Genomic DNA, 16,501 nt, shown 5'->3' with positions numbered 1-16,501 from the left:
AGATAATATTCTATAAGAGGAACAGGAACTCTCCAATACTGTTTTAGATAATATTCTATAAGAGGAACAGGAACTCTCCAATACTGTTTTAGATAATATTCTATAAGAGGAACAGGAACTCTCCAATACTGTTTTAGATAATATTCTATAAGAGGAACAGGAACTCTCCAATACTGTTTTAGATAATATTCTATAAGAGGAACAGGAACTCTCCAATACTGTTTTAGATAATATTCTATAGGAGGAACAGGAACTCTACAATACTGTTTTAGATAATATTCTATAAGAGGAACAGGAACTCTCCAATACTGTTTTAGATAATATTCTATAAGAGGAACAGGAACTCTCCAATACTGTTTTAGATAATATTCTATAAGAGGAACAGGAACTCTCCAATACTGTTTTAGATAATATTCTATAAGAGGAACAGGAACTCTCCAATACTGTTTTAGATAATATTCTATCAGAGGAACAGGAACTGAAGCAGTAGTAAATCTGAGGTGTCGGTACGCATCTTCTAAGTGCTCCTGCCCAAGTCAGGTAGTGATATTATTGAATGATATTGTCCTATGTAGCCTCTACTGTGGGATATTTATATTTAAATGCAGTCATCTGGGTTTTCTTATTGAAGCGTCTGTTTAGGCAGTAGAGGACTGGGTCTGTCTCTCATTCGCTCCAAGGTGGCATAGCAGTTCAGACGTCTTTTGTCCTCGTCTTGTCGTGTCCTGTATATATATATATTTACAACTTTTTTTCACATACATTTTATTTTTATTTTCCATCAACTCATCTTCAAAACACTCTCCTGCAACCCGCCTCACCAATTTATATTTATAAAAAAGTATTATTTACCTCAAATCTGTAATCCTCCAAGAAGCTAGCCAGAAACTCCAAGAAGCTAGCCTGAAACTAGCCAGAAGCTAATCCAGAAGCTAGTTCAGAAGCTAGTTAGCTCCTTTACTGGCAAATCGTTAGTATTCAGCTAACCACGGTTTGTGGTCATCAGCTATCCTTTAGCTCGAAAATCTATCGCCAGTTCTGTACGGCGCAGCGCGGCTCGGAACGGAACATACCGGACCAATTTTTCTCTCCATGTCCCTGGATTTCGACTGCTCTCTGGACATTCATACCCGGATCTCACAGCTAGCTAGCTGCTATCCGTGTGACTATCGGCCTTCGTCGATTCCGGAGCAAACATCAATTATTCTGGAGCTAGCCAGCTCCGTCAATCACTCCTGAGTTCCATCAATCACTCCTGGGCTGCAGTCACCTATCCGGACCCGTTTTACTGCCTACGCGGAGCCCCACCGGGCCTTCACAACTGGACTGCCGACGTTATCTACCCGAAGGAGATCCGGCTCCTCCGTCGTGACGTTACCTGAACGCCCATCTGCGGCCTGCTAACCGTTAGCTGTCTTACCGGCTGCTACCTGAATAGACAATCAGACAATTTATTTATTTTTATTATTATTATGTTTTCTTCTTGGGCCTCTATAACTATATCTATTGTTTTTATTTTTGTTGTTGTTGTGTGATTTGGATTAATCCCCTCTACCACACGGAACCCCACTAATTTACTGACGGAACGCAAGAGGTGGCTAACAACAGACCTCCATCCTATGCTAGCTTGTTACCGATGGCCTGGCTAGCTGTCTAAATCGCCAACCAACCTCTCCACTCACTGGACCCTTTTGATCACTCGACTAAGCATGCCTCTCCTTAATGTCAATATGTCTTGTCCATTGCTGTTCTGGTTAGTGTTTATTGGCTTATTTCACTGTAGAGCCTCTAGTCCTGCTCACTATACCTTATCCAACCTATTAGTTCCACCACCCACACATGCAATGACATCTCCTGGTTTCAATGATGTTTCTAGAGACAATATCTCTCTCTTCATCACTCAATACCTAGGTTTACCTCCACTGTATTCACATCCTACCATACCTTTGTCTGTACATTATACCCTGATGCTATTTTATCGCCCCCAGAAACCTCCTTTTACTCTATGTTCCAGACGTTCTAGACGACCAATTCTCATAGCTTTTAGCCGTACCCTTATTCTACTCCTCCTATGTTCCTCTGGTGATGTAGAGGTGAATCCAGGCCCTGCAGTGCCTAGCTCCACTCCTATTCCCCAGGCGCTCTCTTTTGATGACTTCTGTGACCGTAATAGACTTGGTTTCATGCATGTTAACATTAGAAGCCTCCTCCCTAAGTTTGTTCTATTCACTGCTTTAGCACACTCAGCCAACCCGGATGTTCTAGCTGTGTCTGAATCCTGGCTTAGGAAGACCACCAAAAATTCAGAAATTTTAATTCCAAACTACAACATTTTCAGACAAGATAGAACTGCCAAAGGGGGCGGTGTTGCAATCTACTGCAAAGATAGCCTGCAGAGTTCTGTCCTACTATCCAGGTCTGTACCCAAACAATTTGAACTTCTACTTTTAAAAATCCACCTCTCTAAAAACAAGTCTCTCACCGTTGTCACCTGCTATAGACCACCCTCTGCCCCCAGCTGTGCTCTGGACACCATATGTGAACTGATTGCCCCCCATTTATCTTCAGAGTTCGTGCTGCTAGGTGACCTAAACTGGAACATGCTTAACACCCCAGCCATCCTACAATCTAAACTTGATGCCCTCAATCTCACACAAATTATCAATGAACCTACCAGGTACCTCCCCAAAGCCTTAAACACGGGCACCCTCATAGATATCATCCTAACCAACTTCCCCTCTAAATACACCTCTGCTGTCTTCAACCAAGATCTCAGCGATCACTGCCTCATTGCCTGCATCCGTAATGGGTCAGCGGTCAAACAACCTCCACTCATCACTGTAAAACGCTCCCTGAAACACTTCTGCGAGCAGGCCTTTCTAATCGACCTGGCCGGGGTATCCTGGAAGGATATTGATCTCATCCCATCAGTAGAGGATGCCTGGATATTTTTTTTAAATGCCTTCCTAACCATTTAAATAAACATGCCCCATTCAAGAAATTTAGAACCAGGAACAGATATAGCCCTTGGTTCTCCCCAGACCTGACTGCCCTTAACCAACACAAAAACATCCTATGGCGTTCTGCATTAGCATCGAACAGCCCCCGTGATATGCAGCTGTTCAGGGAAGCTAGAAACCATTATACACAGGCAGTTAGAAAAGCCAAGGCTAGCTTTTTCAAGCAGAAATTTGCTTCCTGCAACACTAACTCAAAAAGTTCTGGGACACTGTAAAGTCCATGGAGAATAAGAACACCTCCTCCCAGCTGCCCACTGCACTGAAGATAGGAAACACTGTCACCAATGATAAATCCACCATAATTGAGAATTTCAAAAAGCATTTTTCTACGGCTGGCCATGCTTTCCACCTGGCTACTCCTACCCCGGACAACAGCACTGCACCCCCAACAGCAACTCGCCCAAGCCTTCCCCATTTCTCCTGCTCCCAAATCCATTCAGCTGATGTTCTGAAAGAGCTGCAAAATCTGGACCCCTACAAATCAGCCGGGCTAGACAATCTGGACCCTTTCTTTCTAAAATTATCTGCCGAAATTGTTGCCACCCCTATTACTAGCCTGTTCAACCTCTCTTTCGTGTCGTCTGAGATTCCCAAAGATTGGAAAGCAGCTGCGGTCATCCCCCTCTTCAAAGGGGGACACTCTTGACCCAAACTGCTACAGACCTATATCTATCCTACCGTGCCTTTCTAAGGTCTTCGAAAGCCAAGTCAACAAACAGATTACCGACCATTTCGAATCTCACCATACCTTCTCTGCTATGCAATCTGGTTTCAGAGCTGGTCATGGGTGCACCTCAGCCACGCTCAAGGTCCTAAACGATATCTTAACCGCCATCGATAAGAAACATTACTGTGCAGCCGTATTCATTGATCTGGCCAAGGCTTTCGACTCTGTCAATCACCACATCCTCATCGGCAGACTCGACAGCCTTGGTTTCTCAAATAATTGCCTCGCCTGGTTCACCAACTACTTCTCTGATAGAGTTCAGTGTGTCAAATCGGAGGGTCTGCTGTCCGGACCTCTGGCAGTCTCTATGGGGGTGCCACAGGGTTCAATTCTTGGACCGACTCTCTTCTCTGTATACATCAATGAGGTCGCTCTTGCTGCTGGTGAGTCCCTGATCCACCTCTACGCAGACGACACCATTCTGTATACTTCCGGCCCTTCTTTGGACACTGTGTTAACAACCCTCCAGGCAAGCTTCAATGCCATACAACTCTCCTTCCGTGGCCTCCAATTGCTCTTAAATACAAGTAAAACTAAATGCATGCTCTTCAACCGATCGCTACCTGCACCTACCAGCCTGTCCAACATCACTACTCTGGACGGCTCTGACTTAGAATACGTGGACAACTACAAATACTTAGGTGTCTGGTTAGACTGTAAACTCTCCTTCCAGACCCATATCAAACATCTCCAATCCAAAGTTAAATCTAGAATTGGCTTCCTATTTCGCAACAAAGCATCCTTCACTCATGCTGCCAAACATACCCTTGTAAAACTGACCATCCTACCAGTCCTCGACTTTGGCGATGTCATTTACAAAATAGCCTCCAATACCCTACTCAACAAATTGGATGCAGTCTATCACAGTGCAATCCGTTTTATCACCAAAGCCCCATATACTACCCACCATTGCGACCTGTACGCTCTCGTTGGCTGGCCCTCGCTTCATACTCGTCGCCAAACCCACTGGCTCCATGTCATCTACAAGACCCTGCTAGGTAAAGTCCCCCTTATCTCAGCTCGCTGGTCACCATAGCATCTCCCACCTGTAGCACACGCTCCAGCAGGTATATCTCTCTAGTCACCCCCAAAACCAATTCTTCCTTTGGCCGCCTCTCCTTCCAGTTCTCTGCTGCCAATGACTGGAACGAACTACAAAAATCTCTGAAACTGGAAACACTTATCTCCCTCACTAGCTTTAAGCACCAACTGTCAGAGCAGCTCACAGATTACTGCACCTGTACATAGCCCACCTATAATTTAGCCCAAACAACTACCTCTTTCCCAACTGTATTTAATTTTAATTAATTTATTTATTTTGCTCCTTTGCACCCCATTATTTTTATTTCTACTTTGCACATTCTTCCATTGCAAAACTACCATTCCAGTGTTTTACTTGCTATATTGTATTTACTTTGCCACCATGGCCTTTTTGCCTTTACCTCCCTTCTCACCTCATTTGCTCACATTGTATATAGACTTGTTTATACTGTATTATTGACTGTATGTTTGTTTTACTCCATGTGTAACTCTGTGTCGTTGTATCTGTCGAACTGCTTTTGCTTTATCTTGGCCAGGTCGCAATTGTAAATGAGAACTTGTTCTCAACTTGCCTACCTGGTTAAATAAAGGTGTTCTCAACTTGCCTACCTGGTTAAATAAAGGTGTTCTCAACTGGCCTACCTGGTTAAATAAAGGTGTTCTCAACTGGCCTACCTGGTTAAATAAAGGTGTTCTCAACTGGCCTACCTGGTTAAATAAAGGTGTTCTCAACTGGCCTACCTGGTTAAATAAAGGTGTTCTCAACTAGCCTACCTGGTTAAATAAAGGTGTTCTCAACTGGCCTACCTGGTTAAATAAAGGTGTTCTCAACTGGCCTACCTGGTTAAATAAAGGTGTTCTCAACTTGCCTACCTGGTTAAATAAAGGTGTTCTCAACTTGCCTACCTGGTTAAATAAAGGTGTTCTCAACTGGCCTACCTGGTTAAATAAAGGTGTTCTCAACTAGCCTACCTGGTTAAATAAAGGTGTTCTCAACTGGCCTACCTGGTTAAATAAAGGTGTTCTCAACTGGCCTACCTGGTTAAATAAAGGTGTTCTCAACTTGCCTACCTGGTTAAATAAAGGTGTTCTCAACTAGCCTACCTGGTTAAATAAAGGTGTTCTCAACTTGCCTACCTGGTTAAATAAAGGTGTTCTCAACTAGCCTACCTGGTTAAATAAAGGTGTTCTCAACTTGCCTACCTGGTTAAATAAAGGTGTTCTCAACTAGCCTACCTGGTTAAATAAAGGTAAAATAAATAAATAAAATTATCCTTCTCTTGTTTGTAACTATTGGCAACTTTGCATTTGCATTCGACTTCCTTGTTCACACAGAACCAAACATCTTGATTCTATGTTCAGCGGAGATCTTCTGTGTATATAACGTGACGCGGTACACAAAAAGGGTTCCAAAAGGGTTCTTCAGCTGGAGAGGTAGAACCCTTTTTGATTCCAGGTAGTACACTTTTGGGGTTTTTGGGTAAGGGTTCTATCTGGAACCAAAGTGTTCTACCTGGAACCAAAATAGTTCTACCAGTAACCAAAAAGGGTTCTTCAAAAGGTTATTCTATGGGGACATCTGAAGAACCCTTTGAGGTTCTAGATAGCACCTTCTTGTTCTAAGTGTAGAGTGTCTGTTTCTCCCTCCCTTCCTCTCCCTCCCCCTCTACCTCCCCTCCCTCCCTCCCTCCCCTTTCTCTCCCCTCCTCCCTCTCCCTCTCCCTCTCCCTCCCCTCCCCTCCCTCCCTCCCTCCCTCCCTCCCTCCCTCCCTCCCTCCCTCCCTCCCTCCCTCCCTCCCTCCCTCCCTCCCTCCCTCCCTCCCTCCCTCTTTCTCTCTCCCCTCCTCCCTCTCCCTCTCCCTCTAACTCCCCTCCCTCCCTCCCTTCCTCTCCCTCTCCCTCTAACTCCCCTCCCTCCCTCCCTACCTCCCTCCCCTTTCTCTCCCCTCCTCCCTCTCCCCTCCCTCTCCTCCCTCCCTCCCTCCCCTTTCTCCCCCTCCTCCCTCTCCCTCTCCCTCTACCTCCCCTCCCTCCCTCCCCTTTCTCTCCCCCCCCCCCCCTCCTTCCCTCCCCTTTCCTCCCTCCCTCCCTCCCCCCCCTTTCTCTTCCCTCCCCCTCCCCTCCTCCCCCCCGTCCCTCCCCTTTCTCTTCCCTCCCCTCCTCCCCCTCCCCCTCCCTCCCTGCCCCTCCCTCCCCTTTCCTCCTCCCTCCCTCCCTCCCCTTTCTCTTCCCTCCCCTCCTCCCCTCCTCCGCCCTCCCCCCCTCCCTCCCTCGCTCCCTCCCTCCCTCCTCCCCCTCCCTCCCTCCCTCCCTCCCTCCCTCCCTCCCTCCTCCCCACAGCAGACAGAGGAGGAGTCTCAGACAGACAGTCAGCAGCAGAGCCAGTCGTCTGACAGTTGTAACAGTAAGACTCAACCCAAGCGTCTCCATGTCTCCAACATACCCTTCAGATTCAGGGACCCAGACCTCAGGCAAATGTTTGGCGTGAGTATTACACTACAATTACTCATGTTATCCCCATAAGTGCATCATTTCCAAATGTAAAATGCTACTCCATGTGCTGTACCACTGAACAATCCTGCGTTAAAGAATGTCATTGACTCTGGCTTTGTTTTCTGTCTTTCCTTCCAGCAATTTGGTCAAATCTTAGATGTTGAAATCATTTTTAATGAGCGGGGCTCTAAGGTAGGTGATGCGTTGTGTTTCTCTTCTGCATGGTAGTTGTTAGAGGAAGCTAGAGGTTAGAGATGTGTGTTAGAGGAAGCTAGAGGTTAGAGATGTGTGTTAGAGGAAGCTAGAGGTTAGAGATGTGTGTTAGAGAAAGCTAGACGATAGAGATGTGTAAGAGGAAGCTAGAGGTTAGAGATGTGTGTTAGAGGAAGCTAGAGGTTAGAGATGTGTGTTAGAGGAAGCTAGAGGTTAGAGATGTGTGTTAGAGGAAGCTAGAGGATAGAGATGTGTTAGAGGAAGCTAGAGGATAGAGATGTGTTAGAGGAAGCTAGAGGTTAAAGATGTGTTAGAGGAAGCTAGAGGTTAGAGATGTGTGTTAGAGGAAGCTAGAGGTTAGAGATGTGTTAGAGGAAGCTAGAGGTTAGAGATGTGTTAGAGGAAGCTAGAGGATAGAGATTGTTAGAGGAAGCTGAGGATAGAGATGTGTTGCAGGGATCTAGAGGTTAGAGATGTGTTAGAGGAAGCTAGAGGTTAGAGATGTGTTAGAGGAAGCTAGAGGTTAGAGACATGTGTTAGAGGAAGCTAGAGGTTAGAGATGTGTTAGAGGAAGCTAGAGGTTAGAGATGTGTTAGAGGAAGCTAGAGGATAGAGATGTGTTAGAGGAAGCTAGAGGTTAGAGATGTGTTTAGAGAAGCTAGAGGTTAAAGAGATGTGTTAGAGGAAGCTAGAGGTTAGAGATGTGTTAGAGGAAGCTAGAGGTTAGAGATGTGTTTAGAGAAGCTAGAGGATAGAGATGTGTTAGGATCTAGAGGTTAGAGATGTGTGTTAGAGGAAGCTAGAGGTTAAAGATATGTGTTTTAGAGGAAGCTAGAGGACAGAGATGTTTTAGAGGAAGCTAGAGGATGTGTGTTAGAGGAAGCTAGAGGATAGAGATGTGTTAGAGGAAGCTAGAGGTTAGAGATGTGTTAGAGGATCTAGAGGTTAGAGATGTGTTAGAGGAAGCTAGAGCTTAGAGATGTGTTAGGAGAAGCTATAGGTTAGAGATGTGTTAGAGGAAGCTAGAGGATAGAGATGTGTTAGAGGAAGCTAGAGGTTAGAGATGTGTTAGAGGAAGCTAGAGGATAGAGATGTGTTAGAGGCTAAGGTTAGAGGTGTTAGAGGAAGCTAGAGGTTAGAGATGTGTTAGAGGAAGCTAGAGGTTAGAGATGTGTTTAGAGGAAGCTAGAGGTTAGAGATGTGTTAGAGGAAGCTAGAGGTTAGAGATGTGTTAGAGGAAGCTAGAGGATAGAGATGTGTTAGAGGAAGCTAGAGGTTAGAGATGTGTTAGAGGAAGCTAGAGGTTAGAGATGTGTTAGAGGAAGCTAGAGGTTAGAGATGTGTTAGAGGAAGCTATTAGAGATGTGTTAGAGGAAGCTAGAGGTTAGAGATGTGTTTAGAGGAAGCTAGAGGTTAGAGATGTGTTAGAGGAAGCTAGAGGTTAGAGATGTGTTAGAGGAAGCTAGAGGTTAGAGATGTGTTAGAGGAAGCTAGAGGATAGAGATGTGTTAGAGGAAGCTAGAGGATAGAGATGTGTTAGAGGAAGCTAGAGGTTAGAGATGTGTTAGAGGAAGCTAGAGGTTAGAGATGTGTTAGAGGAAGCTAGAGGTTAGAGATGTGTTAGAGGAAGCTAGAGGTTAGAGATGTGTTAGAGGAAGCTAGAGGTTAAAGAGATGTGTTAGAGGAAGCTAGAGGATAGAGATGTGTTAGAGAAAGCTAGAGGATAGAGATGTGTTAGAGGAAGCTAGAGGTTAGAGATGTGTTAGAGGAAGCTAGAGGTTAGAGATGTGTTAGAGGAAGCTAGAGGTTAAAGACATGTGTTAGAGGAAGCTAGAGGTTAGAGATGTGTTAGAGGAAGCTAGAGGTTAGAGATGTGTTAGATATGAGGATAGTGTTTAGAGGAAGCTAGAGGTTAGAGATGTTTTAGAGGAAGCTAGAGGTTAGAGATGTTTTAGAGGAAGCTAGAGGTTAGAGATGTGTTAGAGGAAGCTAGAGGTTAGAGATGTTTTAGAGGAAGCTAGAGGATAGGATGTGTTAGGAGATTAGAGATGTTTAGAGGAAGCTAGAGGTTAGAGATGTGTGTTAGAGGAAGCTAGAGGTTAAAGATATGTGTTTTAGAGGAAGCTAGAGGACAGAATGTTTTAGAGGAAGCTAGAGGATAGAGATGTGTTAGAGGAAGCTAGAGGATAGAGATGTGTTAGAGGAAGCTAGAGGTTAGAGATGTGTTAGAGGAAGCTAGAGGTTAGAGATGTGTTAGAGGAAGCTAGAGTGTTAGAGATGTGTTAGAGGAAGCTAGAGGATAGAGATGTGTTAGAGGAAGCTAGAGGTTAGAGATGTGTTAGAGGAAGCTAGAGGATAGAGATGTGTTAGGAGGAAGCTAGAGGTTAGAGATGTGTTAGAGGAAGCTAGAGGTTAGAGATGTGTTAGGAGAAGCTAGAGGTTAGAGATGTGTTAGAGGAAGCTAGAGGATAGAGATGTGTTAGAGGAAGCTAGAGGTTAGAGATGTGTTAGAGGAAGCTAGAGGTTAGAGATGTGTTTAGAGGAAGCTAGAGGTTAGAGATGTGTTAGAGGAAGCTAGAGGTTAGAGATGTGTTAGAGGAAGCTAGAGGTTAGAGATGTGTTAGTAGAGGTTAGAGATGTGTTTAGAAGCTAGAGGTTAGAGATGTGTTAGAGGAAGCTAGAGGTTAGAGATGTGTTAGAGGAAGCTACAAGCTAGAGGTTAGAGATGTGTGTTAGAGGAAGCTAGAGGTTAGAGATGTGTTAGAGGAAGCTAGAGGTGTAGAGGAAGCTAGTGTGTGTTAGAGGAAGCTAGAGGATAGAGATTAGAGGAAGATGTGTTTAGAGGAAGCTAGAGGATAGAGATGTGTTAGAGATGTGTTAGGAGAAGCTAGAGGTTAGAGATGTGTTAGAGGAAGCTAGAGGTTAGAGATGTGTTAGAGGAAGCTAGAGGTTAGAGATGTGTTAAGCTAGAGGTTAAAGATGTGTTAGAGAAGCTGTAGAGATGTGTTAGAGGAAGCTAGAGGATAGAGATGTGTTGCAGGATCTAGAGGTTAGAGATGTGTTAGAGGAAGCTAGAGCTTAGAGATGTGTTAGAGGAAGCTAGAGGTTAAAGATGTGTTAGAGGAAGCTAGAGGTTAGAGATGTGTTAGAGGAAGCTAGAGGTTAGAGATGTGTTAGAGGAAGCTAGAGGATAGAGATGTGTTAGAGGAAGCTAGAGGTTAGAGATGTTTTAGAGGAAGCTAGAGGTTAAAGAGATGTTTTAGAGAAGCTAGAGGTTAGAGATGTTTTAGAAGAAGCTAGAGGATAGAGATGTGTTACAGGATCTAGATTAGTGTTTAGAGGAAGCTAGAGGTTAGAGATGTGTTAGAGGAAGCTAGAGGTTAAAGAGATGTGTTTTAGAGGAAGCTAGAGGACAGAGATGTTTAGAGGAAGCTAGAGGATAGAGATGTGTTAGAGGAAGCTAGAGGTTAAAGAGATGTGTTAGAGGATCTATAAGCTTAGAGGTTTAGAGAAGCTTAGAGCTTAGAGCTAGAGGCTATAGGTTAGAGATGTGTTAGAGGAAGCTAGAGCTTAGAGATGTGTTAGGAGGAAGCTAGAGGTTAGAGATGTGTTAGAGGAAGCTAGAGGATAGAGATGTGTTAGAGGCTATAGGTTAGAGATGTGTTAGAGGAAGCTAGAGGTTAGAGATGTGTTAGAGGAAGCTAGAGGTTAGAGATGTGTTAGAGGAAGCTAGAGGTTAGAGATGTGTTAGAGGAAGCTAGAGGTTAGAGATGTGTGTTAGAGGATAGAGGATAGAGATGTGTTAGAGGAAGCTAGAGGTTAGAGATGTGTTAGAGGAAGCTAGAGGATAGAGATGTGTTAGAGGAAGCTAGAGGTTAGAGATGTGTTAGAGGAAGCTAGAGGATAGAGATGTGTTAGAGGATCTAGAGGTTAGAGATGTGTTAGAGGAAGCTAGAGGATAGAGATGTGTTAGAGGAAGCTAGAGGATAGAGATGTGTTGCAGGATCTAGAGGTTAGAGATGTGTTAGAGGAAGCTAGAGCTAGATGTGTTAGAGAAGCTAGAGGTTAAAGAGATGTGTTAGAGGAAGCTAGAGGTTAGAGATGTGTTAGAGGAAGCTAGAGGTTAGAGATGTGTTAGAGGAAGCTAGAGGTTAAAGAGATGTTTTAGAGGAAGCTAGAGGATAGAGATGTGTTACAGGATCTAGAGGTTAGAGATGTGTTAGAGGAAGCTAGAGGTTAGAGATGTGTGTTAGAGGAAGTTAGAGGTTAAAGATGTGTTAGAGGAAGCTAGAGGTTAAAGAGATGTGTTAGAGGAAGCTAGAGCTTAGAAATGTTTTAGAGGAAGCTAGAGGATAGAGATGTGTTACAGGATCTATAAGGTTAGAGATGTGTTAGAGGAAGCTAGAGGATAGAGATGTGTTACAGGATCTATAAGGTTAGAGATGTGTTAGAGGAAGCTAGAGGTTAGAGATGTGTTAGAGGACGCTAGAGGTTAGAGATGTGTTAGAGGAAGCTAGAGGTTAAAGAGATGTTTTAGAGGAAGCTAGAGGTTAGAGATGTGTTAGGGAAGCTAGAGGTTAGAGATGTGTTAGAGGAAGCTAGAGGTTAGAGATGTGTTAGAGGAAGCTAGAGGTTAGAGATGTGTTAGAGGAAGCTAGAGGTTAGAGATGTGTTAGAGGAAGCTAGAGGTTAGAGATGTTTTAGAGGAAGCTAGAGGATAGAGATGTGTTAGAGGAAGCTAGAGGTTAGAGATGTGTTAGGAAGCTAGAGGTTAGAGATGTGTTAGAGGAAGCTAGAGGTTAGAGATGTGAGAGCTAGAGGTTAGAGATGTTTTAGAGGAAGCTAGAGGTTAAAGATATGTTTTAGAGGAAGCTAGAGGTTAGAGATGTGTGTTAGAGGAAGCTACAGGATAGAGATGTGTTAGAGGAAGCTAGAGGTTAGAGATGTGTTAGAGGAAGCTAGAGGATAGAGATGTGTTAGAGGATGCTAGAGGTTAAAGAGATGTTTTAGAGGAAGCTAGAGGTTTTAGAGGAAGAGAGGATGTGTTTTAGAGGAAGCTAGAGGATAGAGATGTGTTAGAGGAAGCTAGAGGATAGAGATGTGTTAGGAGAAGCTAGAGGTTAGAGATGTGTTTAGAGGAAGCTAGAGGTTAAAGATATGTGTTTTAGAGGAAGCTAGATAGAGATGTGTTAGAGGAAGCTAGAGGTTAGAGATGTGTTAGAGGAAGCTAGAGGTTAGAGATGTGTTAGAGGAAGCTAGAGGTTAGAGATGTGTGTTAGAGGAAGCTACAGGATAGAGATGTGTTAGAGGAAGCTAGAGGTTAGAGATGTGTTAGAGGAAGCTAGAGGATAGAGATGTGTTAGAAAGGAAGCTAGAGGTTAGAGATGTTTTAGAGGAAGCTAGAGGTTAGAGATGTGCAGGATCTAGAGGTTAGAGATGTTTTAGAGGAAGCTAGAGGTTAGAGACGTTTTAGAGAGGTTAGAGATGTGTTAGAGGAAGCTAGAGGTTAGAGATGTGTTAGGGAAGCTAGAGGTTAGAGATGTGTTTTAGAGGAAGCTAGATGCTAGAGATGTGTTAGAGGAAGCTAGAGGATAGAGATGTGTTAGAGGAAGCTAGAGGTTAGAGATGTGTTAGAGGAAGCTAGAGGTTAGAGATGTGTTTTAGAGGAAGCTAGATGCTAGAGATGTGTTAGAGGAAGCTAGAGAGATGTGTTAGAGGAAGCTAGAGGTTAGAGATGTGTTAGAGGAAGCTAGAGGTTAGAGATGTGTTTTAGAGGAAGCTAGATGCTAGAGATGTGTTAGAGGAAGCTAGAGGATAGAGATGTGTTAGGGAAGCTAGAGGTTAGAGATGTGTTAGAGGAAGCTAGAGGATAGAGATGTGTTAGGGAAGCTAGAGGTTAGAGATGTGTTAGAGGAAGCTAGAGGTTAGAGATGTGTTAGAGGAAGCTAGAGGTTAGAGATGTGTTAGAGGAAGCTAGAGGTTAGAGATGTGTTAGAGGAAGCTAGAGGTTAGAGATGTGTTTAGAGGAAGCTAGAGGTTAGAGATGTGTTAGAGGAAGCTAGAGGTTAGAGATGTGTTAGAGGAAGCTAGAGGATAGAGATGTGTTAGAGGATGAGGTTAGAGATGTGTTAGAGGAAGCTAGAGGATAGAGATGTGTTGCAGGATCTAGAGATGTGTTAGAGGAAGCTAGAGGTTAGAGATGTGTTAGAGGAAGCTAGAGGATAGAGATGTGTTAGAGGAAGCTAGAGGTTAGAGATGTGTTAGAGGAAGCTAGAGCTTAGAGATGTGTTAGAGGAAGCTAGAGGTTAAAGAGATGTTTAGAGGTTAGAGATGTGTTAGAGCTAGAGGTTAAAGATGTGTTAGATAGAGGTTAAAGAGATGTTTTAGAGGAAGCTAGAGATGTGTTAGAGGATCTAGATTAGAGATGTGTTAGAGGAAGCTTTAGAGATGTGTTAGAGGAAGTTAGAGGTTAAAGATGTGTTAGAGGAAGCTAGAGGTTAAAGAGATGTGTTAGAGGAAGCTAGAGCTTAGAAATGTTTTAGAGGAAGCTAGAGGATAGAGATGTGTTACAGGATCTATAAGGTTAGAGATGTGTTAGAGGAAGCTAGAGGATAGAGATGTGTTACAGGATCTATAGGTTAGAGATGTGTTAGAGGAAGCTAGAGGTTAGAGATGTGTTAGAGGAAGCTAGAGGTTAGAGATGTGTTTTAGAGGAAGCTAGAGGTTAGAGATGTTTTAGAGGAAGCTAGAGGTTAGAGATGTGTTTAGAGGTTAGGTGTTAGCTAGAGGTTAGAGATGTGTTAGAGGAAGCTAGAGGTTAGAGATGTGTTAGAGGAGCTAGAGGTTAGAGATGTGTTAGGAAGCTAGAGGTTAGAGATGTGTTAGAGGAAGCTAGAGGAAGCTTAGAGGAAGCTAGAGTTAGAGATGTGTTAGAGGAAGCTAGAGGTTAGAGATGTTTTAGAGGAAGCTAGAGGTTAAAGATATGTTAGAGGAAGCTGAGGTTAGAGATGTTTTAGAGGAAGCTAGAGGTTAGAGATGTGTTTAGAGCTAGAGGTTAGAGATGTGTTAGAGGAAGAGGGATAGAGATGTGTTAGAGGAAGCTAGAGGTTAGAGATGTGTTTAGAGGAAGCTAGAGGATAGAGATGTGTTAGAGGAAGCTAGAGGTTAGAGATGTTTTAGAGGAAGCTAGAGGTTAAAGATATGTGTTTTAGAGGAAGCTAGAGGATTAGAGATGTGTTTAGAGGAAGCTAGAGGATAGAGATGTGTTAGAGGAAGCTAGAGGTTAGAGATGTGTTAGAGGAAGCTAGAGGTTAGAGATGTGTTAGAGGAAGCTAGAGGTTAGAGATATGTGTAAAGAGATGTTTTAGAGGAAGCTAGAGGTTAGAGATGTGTTAGAGGAAGCTAGAGGTTAGAGATGTTTTAGAGGAAGCTAGAGGTTAGAGATGTGTTACAGGAAGCTAGAGGTTAGAATGCTAGAGGAGATGTGTAGAGATGTGTTAGAGGAGCTAGAAGCTAGAGATGTGTTAGAGGAAGCTAGATGAGATGTGTTAGAGGAAGCTAGAGCTGTGTTAGAGGAAGCTAGAGGTTAGAGATGTGTTAGAGAGGAAGCTAGAGGCTAGAGATGTGTTAGAGAAGCTAGAGGTTGTTTAGAGGAAGCTAGAGGTTAGAGATGTGTTAGAGGAAGCTAGAGGTTAGAGATGTGTTAGTTAGAGGTTAGAGATGGTTTTAAGCTAGAGGTTAGAGATGTGTTAGAGGAAGCTAGAGGATAGAGTGTAGAGGATAGAGTGTGTGTTAGAGGAAGCTAGAGGATAGAGATGTGTTAGAGGAAGCTAGAGGTTAGAGATGTTTTAGAGGAAGCTAGAGGTTAGAGATGTGTTAGAGGAAGCTAGAGGTTAGAGATGTGTTTAAGCTAGAGGTTAGAGATGTGTTAGAGGAAGCTAGAGGTTAGAGATGTGTTAGAGGAAGCTAGAGGATAGAGATGTTTAGAGGAAGCTAGAGGTTAGAGATGTGTTAGAGGAAGCTAGAGGATAGAGATGTTTTAGAGGAAGCTAGAGGTTAGAGATGTGTTAGAGGAAGCTAGAGGTTAGAGATGTGTTAGAGGAAGCTAGAGGTTAGAGATGTGTTAGAGGAAGCTAGAGGATAGAGATGTAGAGGAAGCTAGAGGTTAGAGATGTTTTAGAAAGCTAGAGGATAGAGATGTGTTAGAGATGTGTTAGAAGCTAGAGGTTAGAGATGTGTTAGAGGAAGCTAGAGGATAGAGATGTGTTAGAGGAAGCTAGAGAGGAGGGAAGCTAAGTTAGAATGTTAGAGATGTGTTAGAGGAAGCTAGAGGTTAGAGATGTGTTAGAGGAAGCTAGAGGTTAGAGATGTGTTAGAGGAAGCTAGAGGTTAGAGATGTGTTAGAGGAAGCTAGAGGTTAGAGATGTGTTAGAGAGGAAGCTAGAGGATAGAGATGTGGCAGAGGAAGCTAGAGGTTAGAGATGTGTTTAGAGGAAGCTAGAGGTTAGAGATGTGTTAGAGGAAGCTAGAGGTTAGAGATGTGTTAGAGGAAGCTGTGTTAGAGATGTGTTAGAGGAAGCTAGAGGTTAGAGATGTTTTAGAGGAAGTAGAGGTTAGAGATGTGTTAGAAAAGCTAGAGGTTAGAGATGTGTTAGAGGAAGCTAGAGGTTAGAGATGTGTTTAGAGGAAGCTAGAGGAGGTTAGAGATGTGTTAGAGGAAGCTAGAGGTTAGAGATGTGTTAGAGGAAGCTAGAGGTTAGAGATGTGTGTTAGAGGTTAAGCTTAGAGGAAGCTAGCTAGAGATGTGTGTTAGAGGAAGCTAGAGGTTAGAGATGTAGAGGTTAGAGATGTGTTAGAGGAAGTTAGAGGATGTGTTAGAGGAAGCTAGAGGTTAAAGATGTGTTAGAGGAAGCTAGAGGTTAGAGATGTTTTAGAGGAAGCTAGAGGATAGAGATGTGTTAGAGGAAGCTAGAGGTTAGAGATGTGTTAGAGGAAGCTAGAGGATTAG

General features: G+C 43.6%; 1 protein-coding gene across 2 annotated transcripts in view; it reads left to right on the top strand.

Moving 5' to 3' along the window:
- Positions 1 to 7,696, top strand: part of LOC121844616 (RNA binding protein fox-1 homolog 1-like) — a 25,827-nt gene extending 18,131 nt beyond the window's left edge. The window contains exons 3-4 of one of the 2 annotated variants that reach the window (XM_042314898.1): positions 7,132 to 7,272; positions 7,420 to 7,696. In XM_042314898.1, the coding sequence (XP_042170832.1) occupies positions 7,132 to 7,272; positions 7,420 to 7,509 (231 nt within the window). In that variant the 3' untranslated portion in view covers positions 7,510 to 7,696. Of the gene's footprint in view, positions 1 to 7,128; positions 7,273 to 7,419 lie in introns of both variants that reach the window. The other variant, XM_042314897.1, reaches the window with a different exon arrangement.
- Positions 7,697 to 16,501: the final 8,805 nt, after the last annotated feature.

Source organism: Oncorhynchus tshawytscha, unplaced genomic scaffold (assembly GCF_018296145.1).
Source record: "Oncorhynchus tshawytscha isolate Ot180627B unplaced genomic scaffold, Otsh_v2.0 Un_contig_4519_pilon_pilon, whole genome shotgun sequence".
NCBI classification, from domain to species: Eukaryota; Metazoa; Chordata; class Actinopteri; order Salmoniformes; family Salmonidae; genus Oncorhynchus; species Oncorhynchus tshawytscha.
This window is presented reverse-complemented; position numbering and strand designations above follow the sequence as displayed.